Raw genomic sequence first — 16,909 nt, forward strand, 5'->3', positions numbered from 1 at the left:
GGGAATAAAATGGCTTAATTACCTCCTTCTTGTGTAGATCAATTCTCCAGAGCCTTGCTAATGACCTAATTATTCTATTCAGGTGTGGTGCAACAGAGGCACATCTAAAAGTTGCAGTAAAGCATTAATCTGTACATCCACTATAAAGTCAGTACCAATGCTGAACCCAAACAAAACAAATACAGGAAAAATGACCCAATTTTAACTACTTAATTATAAAACCCTAGAGGAAATTATAAGTCAACTAAGCTGCAGTTCCTGCTGTCTGGATGTTTTACCCTCACATTTCTTTAAGAAAGTTCTGCCTGTTATTGCTTCTGATCTGATCCAAATAGTAAACTTATCGCTCTCATCAGGCGTTTTCCCCCAGGCTTTGAAAACAGCAGTAATGAAACCACTGATAAAAAAGAACAATCTGGACAAATCACTTCTGTAGAATTACAGGCCGATCTCCAACCTCCCATTCATCAGCAAAGTTATTGAAAAAGCTGTTTAAATAATTAAATAGCTTTGACTCCTTCCAGTCTGGTTTTCGTGCTCACCACAGCACAGAGACCGCCCTCATAAAAGTGTTCAATGACATCCATATAAATACAGACTGTGGGAGAACCACAGTGCTGGTTCTGTTGGACCTCAGTGCAGCTTTTGACACTGTTGACCATGACATATTACTGAATCGACTGGAGAGTTGGGTCGGACTCTCCGGTCCAGTGCTAAACTGGTTTGAATCCTACATAAAGAACAGGGATTTCTTTGTTTCAATTGAAAACTTTTCATCAAAGAGGTCAAAGGTCACATGTGGGGTACCCCAAGGTTCAATCCTAGGACGCCTCTTATTCAATATTTATATGCTCCCACTAGCTCAGGTTATAACAGGAAATAATATTAGCTACCATAACTATGCAGATGATACACAGCTCTACATTACGATGTCACCAGGTGACTCAGAGCCCATCCAATCACTGAACAGATGCTTAGAGCAGATAAATGTGTGGATGTGCCAAAACTTTCTCCAGCTGAACAGAAACAAAATTGAAGTTATTATTTTTGGACCTAAAGAGGAATGATCTAGAGTCAATGCACAGCTTCAGTTATTACAACTGAAAACCAGCGATCAGGCCTGAAACCTGGGAGTAGTGATGGACTCTGACCTGAACCTCCAGAACCACATTGAGACAGTTACAAAGTCGGCCTTCTATCACCTGAAGAACATTTCCAGGATTAAAGGACTAATGTCTCAGCAAGATCTAGAGAAACTCATCCATGCGTTCATCTTCAGTCGTATTGATTATTGCAACAGCGTCTTCACAGGTCTGTCCAACAAATCAATCAAACAGCTGCAGCTGATCCAGAATGCTGCTGCTCGCGTTCTCACTAAAACCAGGAAGATAGAGCACATAACACCAGTTTTAAAGTCCCTCCACTGGCTCCCTGTAGCTCAAAGAATAGACTTTAAAATACTGTTGTTAGTTTATAAATCACTGAGCGGCTTAGCACCACAATACATTAAAGATCTGCTTTTATTGTATCAACCTTCCAGACCTCTCAGGTCTTCTGGTTCTGGTTCTGCTCTGCATCCCCAGAACCAGAACCAAACGAGGAGAAGCAGCTTTCAGCATCTATGCACTACAAATTTGGAACAAACTTCCAGAAAACTGTAAAACAGCTGAAACACTGACTTCTTTTAAATCTAAACTAAAAACCCACCTGTTTAGAATTGTATTTGAAATGTAATCAATTACAAATTTATTGATGGAACTTGACTTAATGATTGATTCCATATTGCATTGTGATTCTGTGTTTGTAATGATGTAAAGCACTTTGAAATGTCTTGCTGCTGAAATGTGCTATACAAATAAAATTTGATTGATTGATTGATTGATTGATTGATAAAGTGGCCCTCCAGGACTGGAGTTTGACACCTGTGGTCTGGGTGGATAGATAGATGGATATATCTGGACCACTTAAAAATCAGTTTCTCTGATTTTACTTTTTAAAGGTATATGTTTGAGTAAAATGAACATTGTTCTTTTATTCTATGAACTACTTACTACATGTCTCCAAAATTCCAAGCACAAATTTAGTATTTTGCAGAAAATAAAAATGGTCAAAATAACGTTGTAGTGCTTTCAGACCTCAAATAATGCAAAGAAAACAAGTTCATATTAATGTAGAAACAATACTAATGTTTTAATTCGGTAAGAGTTCAGAAGTGCAGTGGTCTTACAGTGACGTGCGGTCAGAGGAGGCAGGTGAGGCAGAGCCTCACCTGACCTGTTATTATGGAAAAATAATATGATAAAATTATTTATATTGCTCTTTTCACCCTGTGGTTTGTACTATAAAGTACCTATCTTTCATTTACCATAACCAATTCTGATTATTTTTCTTCAAAATCGCTGAATTTTCGTATTTTCCCATTTAAATGCTCGGAAGCGAAGCTCATGAGGCAGCAGCGAGCTGAGCCTCACCTGGGATCGATCAACGTCTCGCTAACTTCACTGGCTGCCATTCTATGAGAGCATGTTCCTCCTGTCTGTACGTCGCCAATAAAATGGCTAAAAAACATTTAATGTATGAACTGATTTTCCATAATTTAGCTTATTTATATAATGTACAGTGTTTTTTGTCACCAACTGTGTGTGTAAAGTGTTTGTGTGCTGAGGAGCGATCAGAAACGGCAAAGGTGAGGCAGGCAGTTTTCTTGCCTCATGGCAGGGGGCGCTCATGATCCCAGACATTGTGACTCCACAACTGCAGAGTAAGAGACAGTAACAGCGAGCTGGCCATACAGTAAAGTCAAGTCCAGCGATATATTTATAGTTTTCTCCTCTTACCTCACCAATCACTTATTAATAATCGCAAAATAAACGTGTGTTAAAAATGGTGTGTGTTAAGATAACTCCAAAATGCTCGGAAATAGGATTTAAAAATATATATTATTACACATCAACAAAGTCTTAAGCAAAACTTCCTAAATAGCATTATTGGGTGTTAAGACTGTTGAAAACTATTATTTAATTATTTTAATGACAGGTTCAGTCTGACCAAACTCCAAATCCTTAAAACCAGTTTCTGAAATTCTGCAACATATAATCAAGTTATTATTTAAATAAATGAAATGTAAATGTAATCTCTGCCTAAGCATACAGTACATGTATGCTTAGGCATAGTAAATAGTTTGCTTAGAAAATAGTTTTTACACCATATAGGCAACTTTCATTTTTCTTAATCTTGTGTTTTTGTGTCTGTCACTTATGAATTACCACTGTCAGTCCATGATCTTGAAGGATAACTAAATTAATATTTAATGTGATTCACAGAACAAAATAAAATTTTGTAGTTAATGGGTTTAATTTTTTTTAAGATGCCAGTATTTTTGTATACATCAGTAGTCTTCCAGTCTCATTTGAAACTGACGTATGGGCTGCTGATTCCATGGTGCTGGACAGTCGGTTACAGTTATCAAGTGAAAACAAAAAATCTTCGTAAATTATTCAAAGATGGGGTACTAGAATAATTTAATGAATACACAACATAGTTAGCTTTTAAAAGAAATTAAATCGGTCATGTTTTGTTTTCAGAGTCTTTAAAGAATAGGAAAGAAGTTTTATCGTTTTAAAAAAACCAATTCAGGACAGTAAACCCCCTTGAAAATGTCCAAAGACAAGAAAGGACTGAATTAGACTCTGGAGACGTTGAATGATGGTAACAGTTAACTCAATCATTTTTTATTTAACTCGGCACAACTACTTTGGCATTCTTGGATGTACGAGGCATTCTTGAATGCACCATTAGGCGTGTCGGTTATAAAATGCTGGGTAGCAGCGCGTGACAGTCGGTAGACAAGAAGTGTTGGGGGAAAAACGTTCTATGGACCTCTGCACAACACCGGTCAGGTTTTCTATCTCAGTTTATAAACAACTTTGATACTTTTTTATACTCTTTCGTAAAAACTAGCAAAAGGTCCTTTTTAAAAACAGCCACCAATAAAGGTAGGACAATAATCAACTTCTAATACCTGCGACGTAATTAACCGACTTACTGGTTTAAGTTTCGATTTCGTCGTCCAAGTTATTGCGGGCTTTATACTAATGGATTAAAAAGTAATTGTTGTTCGTGTAAATAATTGATATGTTAGCGCTTTAGGGGTTCGGACGGAGAATAGAGTGATTCTTTTTGCCTTGTTTTTCTTTTCGTCAGATGAGTAGTTTTCCAAAGATGGACAACCTTGAAGATGCGAAGAAGGAGCTGAAAGAATTGAAGGTGCAAAAGGAAATATATGCCTAAATATATACCACAGTTTTATTTCATTGATAAAACATGTACTTTTATTCATAATGTCGTTGGTTTTGGTTTTGCTTTTGTAACGGAAGTGGGTGTTCTGATGGGGGCGCTATAAACAATCGCCGGATTCTCATCTGCCAGAGGGGGAAGGGTTGTCCAAGTATCTAAATGTATGATTCTAGAAACTACAAATAATTACTTGATGACTTCTTTTTACTTTGTGATATTCAAAACTAAAGGCAGGTGTTTTTTGCTGGTGTGGTCAGAAACAGGACTGAAGCTGCTGCAGGGTCTATTGGGGCTATAGATTATATTTAAAAAGATATAAATGGCTCTGCTTTGATGGGCTGGCAACTGTCCAGGGTGTACGCCGCCTCTCGCCCGAAATGTCTCGCTGGAGATAGGCACCAGCACCCCTCCCAACCCTACTACAGCCAAGGGTGTAAGAAAATAGATGGATGGATGGATAAATGGCTGTAAATATAAAAATGATCAGAAAGTAATAATATGTGTGTATGTGTTACAAACTTGAGTAATCTTGGGTCACTCCTCCTGGATAAGTATGTAGAGACAGTTGCTTGCACTGTCATTGACTTTACAGCAATCCCACATACCGAGCATGCATGTAGCGACAGTGGAGAGGAAAACTTCCCTTTAACAGGGAGAAATCTTAAGTGGTTGATTGACATTTGTTGAGGTACAAGTACAAGAACAGCTTCACATGTAAGCATTGGACTGATGTTGATATGTAATACTGCTGTTATGTTAGATTTACCAATGTTTTATTTTATCTTTTTTTATTCGATTAATCGTAAGAATAATTGAGAGATTACTCGATTACTAAAATATTCGCTTTTTTAGTTATTTTCAGCAGCTTCTAACAACAACGCTCAGCCACCTGTGAATATCACATTGAGCTTTGTCAATACTTAATTGTAAGTTGTTTTATAATGGTAACATCAACAATGTGTCTCCCCTTATACGGTTGAACTGAAGGGAAAATTGTTTACTGGTTACAACAGTACAAAAAAAAAACTTTAGTAATTTGTGCATATTATTGTGTGTTCCACTGTTGTCTGGAAAACTCTAAATAGAGCCCTCTCCCCTAACCCCAGCCTCCAGATTGTGGGTTACGGCCCTGCGTTTGGTGTCAGAGCGCAGCACACAGAGCTCCTCCTGCGGCTCCACAACTCAGATGGCTGCACAGATTTGTGACACTTATCTTAATATTATATTAATAATTATAATGCCTCTTAGTTGCGCAACTTTACGAACTCGTTCATTCGTGGCTGTTTTCACGTTTATTGTTTGCAGTTTGTCGTAGAGCAATGCGAAGCTCGACGTCATATTACCTTGACATTAACAAAGACACAGTGGAAGGGATCATCCGGGAAATGATGGACAGGGAGAGTCTGACTAAAACTAACTGGATGTCAGACAAATTCTGGTGCTTATGTCTGCTTATTTCCTAGCCCAAAAAGCACAACCCACGACTCATTAAATTTGCGAGCGACTTTACAAAAAAACAAGCACAAAGCTGCTTATAATAATCAGACTTGGCTACCGAAACTCAAAATAGTTTCTATGTTTCAAGCAACAAAATGCGCATCTCCCTCCCTTGTTTACATTTCTGTTGCTGCTGATAATGTCGCACAGAAACGTCAGTCACTCTCCAAGACGCTTACAGGAAAGAACATTTAATTACAAAAGATAATAGTAACGCAAAGTGATTTCGATAAGTAACTGTAGTCTGACTACTGGATTTGAAATAGCAACGCGTTAAATTACTCGTTACTGAAAAAAGTGGTCCGTTGGTAACGCGTTACTGACATCACTGCCTGCAACAGACTGGAGAAGAAGGGACATTCAGACAGTTGCAGGAGTTGTTGACCTTCCCCACTTGTAGAAGCAGCATCTCAGCTTTTGGAATTACATATAGAATTTAAGCTCTTTAAATAGGTTTATTAATCAGAGTATAGCTAATTTAGCAGAACAAGAGAAAAAAAATCTCTGCCACAAGTCCCATGTACACATACTGCACATCAGAAAGAGTATTGTATTCCTTTTCTTTGATGCATGTGTGTCTGTGTATGTATATATAAAGATTAAAGTTGAGAAAGCTGATGACGTGAAAGCCAGGATGATTCTGGAAAAACTGGACGAAGATGAATTAAAGGAGAATGCCAAACAAGAAATGATGGCTAAAGCTGAAAAGCAGGAGTCTTGCCAGAAAGAATTCAATCAAGATTTGGAAAAAGTCAAGGTATGTCTGACTCTTTGTTTACACTTACAGGTTATTGGGAAGGAGATGGTTATGATATATATTTAATCACTTTTTATAAAGGATGAAATCCAGAAGCTTTCTAAACACAGACAAGATATATTGGATAAACTGAGGCGATGTAAAGCTCAATTGGAGGCTAAGAGAACCGAGGCTTCAAAACTGAAGCACAAATTCAAGGTGAGAATGTAATTTTTTCTGGTTTTTAAGCATAAATTGTCCTGTTTGTTTATCTTTTCTACTAAAGTATATGAATTTGGGTGTTCTAAAAAAAGTCACCCAAATAATAAAAGTTGTTTAGATTAAAGATGTTTGATTTAAATAGATATTTGATTATTCACAGGGGCAATAACAGCATATAAATTTAAATGAAGGCTAACTGTATTCCTTGTCTAGATCTATGCCCAGATTCCTGAGACAGAAGTGAAGTTTCTGTCTCTTATCAGAGAGGAGAATGGGGAGGGAGAAGACATCAGTCATTTAGTCAGAGGAGTGTTTACCATCAGCCAGAGAGCTGCAGTTCTCCTACTAGGAGGGCAGGCTCTCATCACTTTTGAGGAAGAGAAAGGTAAACAGGACTTCATTGTTGTTTTCTTATATATGTGGTACTGTTTGCACATTATGCAATGTGGTTGATATGAAAAAGATTCAATTTAATTTAACTGCATAGCATCCATTCAAACAAATGTCTACAGGTTCACAAAATTCAAAGCAATAATACAGACAAATTTATTCATAGTGAGAATCATAAGCATACAGCTCAAAATTGACAAATACACTTTTGTGACATTTAAAAAATAAATCAGTGACGAATATAGCCACTCTTCTTTTCAATAACAGTTATAAGCCTTTCATTCATGGAGTCCATCAGTTCCTTGATCTGTTGACTATCAACTTTTTGTGTAGCAGCAACCACAGCCTCCCAGACACTGTCCAGAAATGTGTACTGTTTTCCTTCACCTAAATCCCCTGTTTAAGAAGGGCTCACAAGTTCTCAATGAGGTTTAGGTTTTGTGAGGCAGGGGCACACTTTGTTATTATTTCATCTTTAAAGCCTTTACTGGCTAGCCAGATAAGAATGACCATAGCCAGTAAACAATGACCATAGCCACGGGCCCATCTATCTGGTATGTCAAGAGTCACTCTTGTCAGTCCATGTAGTCTTTTGAAAAAAACATCTTCAGATATGTCTTGACCCAGTTTTGATGTTTCAACTTATTAGTCTTGTTCAGCAGTGCTCGGGTTTCAGCCTTCCTTACCTTGGCCATGTCTCTGAGCTCTGAACATATTGTACTTCTGGGAACTCCAGGTAGGTTTCAGTTCTGAAATATGACAGCACTGGAAGATAATGGATTCCTGGTAGCTTCAAATGTGATTCTTCTCAAATCTTTTGCAGTTCATTAGTTAGGACGGAGGGGGGGGGGGGAGAAAGAGGCTGTGCGTTACCGCCAGCCGCCAGCTCGGTGGAAGCCGAGAGCAGAGGCGCGATAATGCAGAGCAGCTGACAGGAAAACAGAAAGTATGCCTTTATTTCTTACTATATTCAATGTAGACAGTTTAAAACCACACAATAAAATCTGGATATTTTTCCAGAAAAACCTTGGTACTTTGAGCATTAACTTTAAATTATGATACTTCCCAGATATTCATTATTTCTATCTACTTGTTGGTTCTCAGCCACCCAGGACATGAGAAAACCAAAAAAGGTTTAAAAATAAAGCAACTTAAGTTAAAATTTAAATAGCCCATAAATTGTATTGAGAGCCACTACAATAAATTAATATTTATGAGGAATTTTATTACGTGGAGTCACTCATTAAAACTTGTTTATTTAGAGTCTTGCATGTAAAGGTGTAGCAGAGATTAGATCAGTGACACTGAACCAAACTCATATCTAAACAACATTTAAATTTTAACTTCACTTCTGTGGGTCTCAACAGTTTGTTTACTGAGAAAAACACACGTTTGTTGAACATTGCCACTTACTAGTCATTTTGGGTCCTGCAGGTTGAACACATTAAAAAATTTTAAACCACGTTACATTTCACTGTAACTTTTTTGACCCCCCCCCATTTGAATTTGAATCCCAAATTATGCTTAAGAAATTTCTTTGTTTATTGTCCCCCCCAATAATGAGATGGGATTTACTCCCTTGTGCAGGTGTGTTAGAATCATCGCAGCAAACCAGCAAAAACCAAAGAACTTTGTACAGTTTTCCTCCCCAAGCTAACTGAGTTGATTAATGTCGTTGGATGCAGGTAATGTTAGCTAAATGATGACTAGCTAATGCTAATATCACATTAAGCTTGTTAACAAGTATAGGCTACTAATTATTTTGTTATCTATACTGTATGTAACCGGATCCTTTCTGCTGGTTTTGAGTAATCAGTGACACGGTTTGTCTTTAAAAAGGATGGTTTCTTGATTTATTCTGACGAGAACAACATATAGAAAACAACCGTGTTATAGGCTGCCCGCTCCAAGTCCTACACAAAACAAAAGTACATAACAAAAATTAACTTAATAGATTTATAAATAACTGGATGTATTTAGATGAAAAATAAACAGCACATACCTCTCCCACAGGACAACATGACAAAGGGGGAGGGTGTAAGGGGCGCAAACAATTTAAAGACAATACCACAGAAGAAGAAATAAAAAGGCGGGGCTTCCGCTCTTAAAGTAACACGGTTAAAACAATGACAGTTTTTTCTAGATGTGTTTCAGTCAGGTGAAGAACAATACAAATAACGAAAAAAAATGGCATTTTGTGTAATTATAGCAAAAGAGAAACACAACCAGGTTACATATATTAAAAAGTGGATAGTACTGGTTATACTTGGTTGACTAACTTCTGGGAGAAAAAAAGGTACTTATAAGATTTGCCTTACTGCACTGTACTTTTTCTTTTACTTGAGTAATATTATTGCTATGTATAGATTGATTTTGCATTTAAAGAAATAGACTTCAGAGATCGGAAATAGTTGATTATTAGATTTCTGCAATATGAGCTGTTTATGCAAATTAGTTCCTCAACATTTTATATATGTCATTGTTTACATCCTTATTGTTTATTTCATATTAATAAGCATGGTTATTTTATTTGAAAGATCACATACTTAAAGGTTTGTTTATGTATTTACATTAAAGTAAAAACTCGTTCACCCTGCCCCCTCCCCTCCAAAAAAATAAAAAATAAGCCAATGCCCCCCCCCTGCTAAGCTTTTCTGGGGCGGGGGCTGAAAAGTTGTAATAAATTTTGGGAGGTAGGCTTCAGTATCAGTTTCAGCAGAAAAACGTCATAAGAAGAAGAATAGAAAAATTGAGTAAAAACAATAGGGTTCCCTCCTCTACTGGGAGCAGGCGAACGGTCATGTCCTACATTAGCCGTTTGCTCACTCCTGTAGAATGAGAGCTCTAATTATGGCCTGAACAGTCTCATTCATCTTTCTAATGAACAACATGGTTATAAACGGACAACAAGGTGGAACAATATGGAATCAGTGATGCCTTAGTAACTACGTCTAGAATTGGCCCAATATTAATTCTTCTGATACAAACGTGGGTTGTGAACATGTGGGAGTGCACACGCTTAACGTGCACTGGGTTGGCCATGAACACATTATCTAGTTTTATGGTATCATTCCTTGCAAATTGTACAGTTGACTGACTTCCTGTTTTTGGTGGTGGTTAAACTAGAATTTCAGAGCATTCTTCTAAACCCCTGTGTGTCTCTGTGTTTATAGAATCTTATTCCCCCAAATATTTTTATCAGAATTTTCTCTTATACAAACATACAAAAAACATGAAAAATAAATAAAGATTAAAAACATACAGTGCAATTCCACGACCCACCCCCCAAAAAAGCCCAGGGCTCACTCTGTACAAAAAAAAGTTTACATGTCACAGTGTTTGACAAGATGTAGAAAGGGTAACTAAATATCTTTAAAGTCTTCAAACTTCCCTTTCGCTATATAAGTTAGTTTTTCCTTTGCTAGGTTGTTGCTCAATAGTTTGATGCATTTATCTTTGGTCTTTTTGTGTTCCTCCACTTCAGAGCAATCATATGTTAAGCCTGCAAAAAACAAAAAATCACAAGGTTCTTTCTCTTCACATTAGTAATTCCAATAAACTTGGGGAAAACTAAAAAAAAACTAAATTACTGCACCTTCAGTCTTTCCTTGACACATATGTGGATCTGCAGGACATTTTACACATATAAGTAGTTGCTGAGTTTCATTTAAGAACGTCTCAGACTCGCATCTCATTGGCTCTTTATAAGATCTGTATTTCTGTCATGTTGTCTGTCCTCTAGTGGCTCAAAAAATCCTGAAGCTCCCTGGTTGTCGTGTGTCCTGTGAAGACACCACCCTGAATGTGAAACCAAAAGGACTTACCTTGGGAACATCTGTGAAGTTTGAGGTATATAATAAAATCCAGATTTACCAATAAAATGGAACCACTGATGAATTATAGATTATTCAAATTTTTGCACATTTCTTGAGTGATTTTAAACAAACATGAAAAACAAATGTTTCTTTTTAAAATCACAATGAAAATATCAACAAATTCCAATTATTTTTTATTAATCAGTGACCATCACTGTAATCACTCCACCACTTTTTAACATTTTTTTGAGAGGGTGAGATTATCATTGTCAATCAGATGGGATTGCTCCTGCCCTTCACAATCTCTGATTGGTTTCGACCAGTATGTGAGCGTAATGTGTGACTGTTGCTGAATTGCAGAGAATTTCTAAGTGTGAAGGACTTAGACAAATATTGACTGGGAAACTAAATTTAAACAGGCTGGGACAAATAATGCATTAATATGTCAATACTCAGCAAAGAAAAAATCAAATACTTCCTGAAGGAGACATTTTAGTGATATATTTGCTCACAGCTGTCCATAACAAATCTAACTCATTCCTTCCTTGTGTAATTGTTGAATCTAGAGGTCACTCGAGAGATAACTTATGTGGTGTCAATTCAGATGCTTCTGGTTCAGCTGCACTTTTTAGAAAAACTGACAACTGGCATTTAGACACTGAGTGGAAGGGCTATTATGATGGTGGTTAAATCATTTTCTCAGGGTTTGCTATGCCGTAAAAAGACAGATGGTTAGATAGACAAAGGTGTGCACTGATATTATAGATGGTGTTGAATATAATCAGGATTGCATCATTCACACTCACTGAGTTTTTGCCCTTGCTTCTCCCCTTTTTGATAAATTTCATTCATTTTGCTTTGCTCATTCTGCCAACCAACACCTAACATCTTTGAGGGTCGCATGTTACACTGACGTCTGATATTCTATAATATATAAAGTGTGAACATAGTGTAAATATTGTCATTACCACTCAAACATTGCATTATGAAATAACTTTTTTGCAATACCTTTGTTTTATCTGTGGAGGTCCATGTGGATGTGTCCAGAAAAGAGCTGAAAGTATACAACATCCCCCCTGCCATGCCGGAGGACAGAATGGAGGACCGTCTGGAGATCAGCTTTTCCAGACCAACCAGGGGAGGAGGAGAAGTGGAAAGTGTGGATTACGATGGCAAGACTGGAACTGGGTCCATTACATTTTTGAAACCTGGAGGTATTACTCTCAGGGTCACACACACTGAGATGTAGTAAAATGCCAAAACAACCTACGTGTGTCCTTTGTTACCCATTTACCTTGAAGTCTACATGACATGGTATAGTAGCAATTCATAAGGTATGGCACTCAGAATTATTGTCTGAGTGTCAACGTGTGGCCCAACAGATTTACTTAGATTCAGCTAAGTGTTTTATTAGTAATTGCTCTAGGTTTATTTCAAGCTGTGGCTGCTATCCAGTAGCATCAGTATGTGAAAACACTACAAAGTGAAGTGCGTTGTAGTCCTCGAAGTGCTATGTACAGTAAGTACCATTTACCATTTAGACACCTGTCTGAAAGGTTTATTTTGTCAAAGAAATGCACTTGAAATAGGGAAGGAAAAATATAGAAACTACAAGATTTTAATATGAAGGATTAATTTCTTTATACTAAGATTGAAATAGATCCAAAACTTGACAGATCATTCCTGTACAATAATTTAGTGCTATAAGGTAAATGCTTTTTTATTTGCAAGTATTTGAGGTGGAGGTGGTCAGCACATACAAATACTTGGGCCAACAACTAGACAATCAGCTGAACTGGTTCTCCAATGTAGATAATGTGTACAAGAAAGAGAGACACACAGAGACTGAACCGCCTCATCTGCAGAGCTGGCTCCGTGGTCGGTGTGAGCCTGGAGTCTGTGGAGACGGTGGTGGAACAGAGGACACTGTCTAAACTCAGTCTAGTCCTGGAGAACACCAGCCATCCTCTGTACACTGTTTTCTCCAACCAGAGGAGCTCCTTCAGTGACAGGTTCCTCTCACTGGGTTGTTCAACTGAGAGGATTAAAAACTCCTTTGTCCCACAAGCCATTAGGCTTTATAATGCTGCTATCTTTGGGAGGGTGAAGGGAGGGAGATGGGGTAACTAGTATGTTAACATATTTAAGCACTTTTACTAGACCTCTTTTTAGTGGTAATGTATTTATTTATTATATTCTTGTACCTTTTATGGATGTCTCCAGTTGTACGATTTTAATGCTGTGTGGATGTGAATTAATGTGTGAGCAACAGATAACCTCAATTTCCCTACAGGATTAATAAATTTTAACCTAACCTTATTTGAACCCCGAAATTGCTAGAAGTTTGAGACTGAGATCATGCCATAAGTACTCTCCAGTTATTTTAATCAGTAAAACAAAACTTATTAAATTGCCTATAGATTGTGTCTGAATGGCCACAATCCATTCATTTTGAATGGACACTAGTGTAAAGATAATAAAATCAAATTTTTGAGCTAATGATGAATTCCATGCTGAAATGTTGTCTTTGTGTGTGTGCGTATAGTTGCCTGGAGGTTGGCCAGAAAAGGAGTGTACAAAGTAAATCTTGAATCTGAAGTTAATGTCAAGGTTGGACCAGCGTATGAGTACAAGTTGGAGAAGTTTCAAGTAAGAGACAATACACTCGTCCTACAAACAGTTCTGTTTATTTTATCCTTTATAAATATTTCTGTCCATCATTCATTCCTCAAAGAATTTGTTCTTCATGGGCAAAAGTGTGCATAAAAACGGTCCTGTTTTCCAACAAAATGTTCTTGGGTTTTTTTTGTCAGATTACCATTTACTTCTCAAGTCCTAGCAAATTGACGATTCAGTTTGTGACTTGAGTCTGACTCCAACTCACAATACAAAAAGGCAGAGCCACGCTGGATCTGCTAATGGAAACTGAATCTGGCTGGGCAGACCAGGACCAAACCAGTTGGAGGCGCACCTCTGCCCTGCTCTTGACCTCTGTACTGTCCTAAATGTTCCATCAGAAATTTCTAAAAAAAACAACAAACACAGTTGTGAGAGGTGTCAATAGTGACTTGATAGGTAAGCCTGGCAGTGGATGTGGCAATAGGAATCAAATGTAACAGAAGTAGTAAACAGTGGATGTAAAGTCGACACAGGTAGCTAACCAGTGACAGGTTGTCTTTGCGATGCGAACCGGAGACGGAGGAAAGACAGTGTTGGTAGCTTTCTAACACCTTAATGAACACAACCAGAATCAACTTTACAGCAGATGGAGTTGGTTCTTCCTTGTTGGTTATAGTAGCTGCAAACAGCGACAAATTGACCTTAATCTCGAGGGCAGTGGAAGCTGATAGAACTACTTTGTCCCTGGATGCTAATGCACCCATCAGAACAAACTAATAATTGAGATGCATGAGTTGAAGGTTGTCAAGCCTTTATGCAACAGGACATCTGAAGAGGCAAGGACACTGGCCTCTTCAGATGGGTCCTATGCTACAACCAGCCAGCTGTGAACTCTTCATAAGCAGGTTATAGATGGGCAGCAGAACATTTTAAAACAGATACTAATGTAAACATGAGAGAAGAGACTGCAGGAGAATCAGAGACAGACACTGGTTCTGGTATCAGATAAGTGAGTAAACAGTCCTCTGAGTTGGGAGTTGGTCTACAAGACGTACTTCGATAAGTTGAAAGGTATTTTTCTCCTCAAACCATTTCTGTACAGTGTTTGCTTTGTGGCAGTGAGCATTACCCTGCGGTTTTAGCTGTGGCTCTATATTCCCACTCCATGTTTAATCACATTACACACTTTTCCACTAGAGCACCTCCAATTGGTTTGGTCCTTGTCCATGATTGGCTCGTGATTTACCTCACTTAAAACTCCAAACAACATTATAGTTTAGCTGTGGACTGTGGACATGCTGTCTGCTACCAGAGAGCTGCTCAGTATAGAGGAGTGTAATTATGAGTTTAATCACACTCAGCACCAGGAACACTTTAAATTTTGGAGCAGAATGACTGATTTAGCTGCACAGCTAGCAGCTCATCTCTCTGAAGAACTGACAGTAATAAAAAGAGAAACGGTTCAGTTGTGGTCAGCTTTCTGTCAGAGCTGCAGTTTAGTGGAGACAGTGGGAAACACCTGAACTAAATAATATTAGCTTATGATGTGAATTTTATTTTTTCCTTTGGATTTAAAAAAACAATTATAAAGCTCAGGTGTGGATATTGGTTTACATCTTTTGACTGCTTTACCTAAATAAAAAAGGTTGCACATTTAATTAATGTAATTTTATTTATATGTATAGCAAAATAATCAGCTGATCTAAGTATTTATCATTATGCTGGATTTATTTATTCCCTATCTGGGTTTATTTGAGTCCATCAGAACCAGAAACTGGAGGTTTCTCCATTGCTGAGTGTTGCTGCAAACATCAGCAGAGAGTTGAGCACAGCTGCTGCTGCTCACATCCCATCAACAATCGTGAGGAACAGAGAATCATGGAAAAGCTCACTACCTGGGTTAGAACCGAACCTCACACTAACTGGTTAGGGAACGAATTCCCAGTGGGAAAGCAGCTATTGATTACTCATGTTCCAAGCTAATCACATGGACATGCCACTCCCTGTTATAGTAGAACTGGTCTTCAAAATAAAAGTCTTGCCATGGTAATAATTCTAAATATTAATTGACGGATCAAGTCTGAATTATGTCTGTATAATTACTCTGTGCAGCATCTTACTCATTCCCATAAACAGAACATCTGCCCTACTCCAGATGTTGCTCTCTCAATTGCTGCCTACTCCATGTCACTCCAACACCACAACACTAATCAATTAATGCTTTGAAAATCTTGGGCACCGTATGTCCCACATCATTATGCAAGTTGATCTTATGTCTGTTATTCATTTCAGACATCATGCGGCTCATCAAGGCGAACCGTTCTTCTGGAAGGCATTGATGATGTGGAGGATGAGGAGGACCTGCAGGACCACCTGGAAATTCATTTTCAGAAGCCCAACAACAGTGGTGGTGAAATTGAAAACATCAAGTATATTTCTAAGGGAAAGTCTCTCCAGGCATTTTTCAGTGAGGACAAAATAGACATAACCAACTAAAGTTAGTTGGAAGTAGTCATCTTCAGCAGTATGTGAGTTTTCAGGAAGAGAGGAGAGCCTGACTCCATGGTCTGTTCAGTGGTAAAAACAGAAAATGATTTTAGTTTTGACACTTGGAAATGTTATTTGGTTACGGTGATATTTTCTTTATGTTCTGGAAAAGCGGGTGTAGGTTTAATTTTAGTATATATAAGTTACTATGCTTACACAATCTGTAGATATGAACTGGGTTTCCAGACAGAAACTACGTATGTTCAGTAACCATGTGACATCTCAACCCTGACGAGCTAAAATTACATATATGGAATATTGATCTTAATGTAATTTATGACATAACAGGTATTGGCAGCCAGTTTCTAAAGTGTTTAAAGTATACTTCAGCACTAATTTAAGCATAAATTATGTATTGTATGAATATATGGTGGTAAATTACCCTCACTAGGGATGACAGATATTTTGCATACTGTGTAAAAAGCAAAAATCAGACTTTTTGCCTGGGTTATCACTAAGGTTTAAGCTTCTACTTGTTATTGTCTCTTCTGCCCTGTTTATGATGCCTATTAAAATATAAAGACTACGTTAGTAGAATTGGTTTTGTGTGTGTCTTTTACTTTTGACTTCAAAGTTAAAGGAATGACTTATCATTCCTTCAAATGATAATAGTCCTATTTGCTAGAAAAAAATAGGTAGCCTATAATGACATAGCAAATGTACGTTTTGTCTTTGCTTGAGTTCAAAAATTCTCAAGATCTCGATTTTTTTCTTTTTGTTTTAATGGCTGGTTTCTCTAATATATGTTGAACTCCTCCACGTACATAATCTTTCCTTGTTATCTAAA

The 16,909-nt window shown here is 37.6% G+C and overlaps 1 protein-coding gene across 2 annotated transcripts; it reads left to right on the top strand.

Moving 5' to 3' along the window:
- Nucleotides 1-3,806: 3,806 nt before the first annotated feature.
- Nucleotides 3,807-16,659, top strand: nmi (N-myc (and STAT) interactor). 2 transcript variants are annotated; one of them, XM_028023599.1, is made up of 9 exons: nt 3,807-3,995; nt 4,204-4,266; nt 6,392-6,550; nt 6,632-6,748; nt 6,965-7,136; nt 10,884-10,990; nt 11,984-12,170; nt 13,502-13,605; nt 15,868-16,659. In XM_028023599.1, the coding sequence occupies exons 2-9, from the start codon at nt 4,204-4,206 to the stop codon at nt 16,069-16,071; spliced, it is 1,113 nt and encodes a 370-aa protein (XP_027879400.1). In that variant the 5' UTR covers nt 3,807-3,995; the 3' UTR covers nt 16,072-16,659. The 2 variants fall into 2 exon arrangements, with proteins under 2 accessions (XP_027879400.1, XP_027879401.1); XM_028023600.1 differs by lacking the exon at nt 3,807-3,995 and adding an exon at nt 4,016-4,106.
- Nucleotides 16,660-16,909: the final 250 nt, after the last annotated feature.

The sequence above is a fragment of the Xiphophorus couchianus genome, chromosome 7 (genome assembly GCF_001444195.1).
Source record: "Xiphophorus couchianus chromosome 7, X_couchianus-1.0, whole genome shotgun sequence".
Lineage (NCBI taxonomy): Eukaryota > Metazoa > Chordata > Actinopteri > Cyprinodontiformes > Poeciliidae > Xiphophorus > Xiphophorus couchianus.

What these genes read in the sequence shown, in the direction of transcription:
- nmi (XM_028023599.1), top strand. Translation starts at nt 4,204, where the DNA reads ATGAGTAGTTTTCCAAAGATGGACAACCTTGAAGATGCGAAGAAGGAG. An exon ending in AGGAGCTGAAAGAATTGAAG is followed by an intron (nt 4,267 to 6,391) that starts GTGCAAAAGGAA and finishes GTATATATAAAG; the next exon opens with ATTAAAGTTGAGAAAGCTGA. An exon ending in AAGATTTGGAAAAAGTCAAG is followed by an intron (nt 6,551 to 6,631) that starts GTATGTCTGACT and finishes CTTTTTATAAAG; the next exon opens with GATGAAATCCAGAAGCTTTC.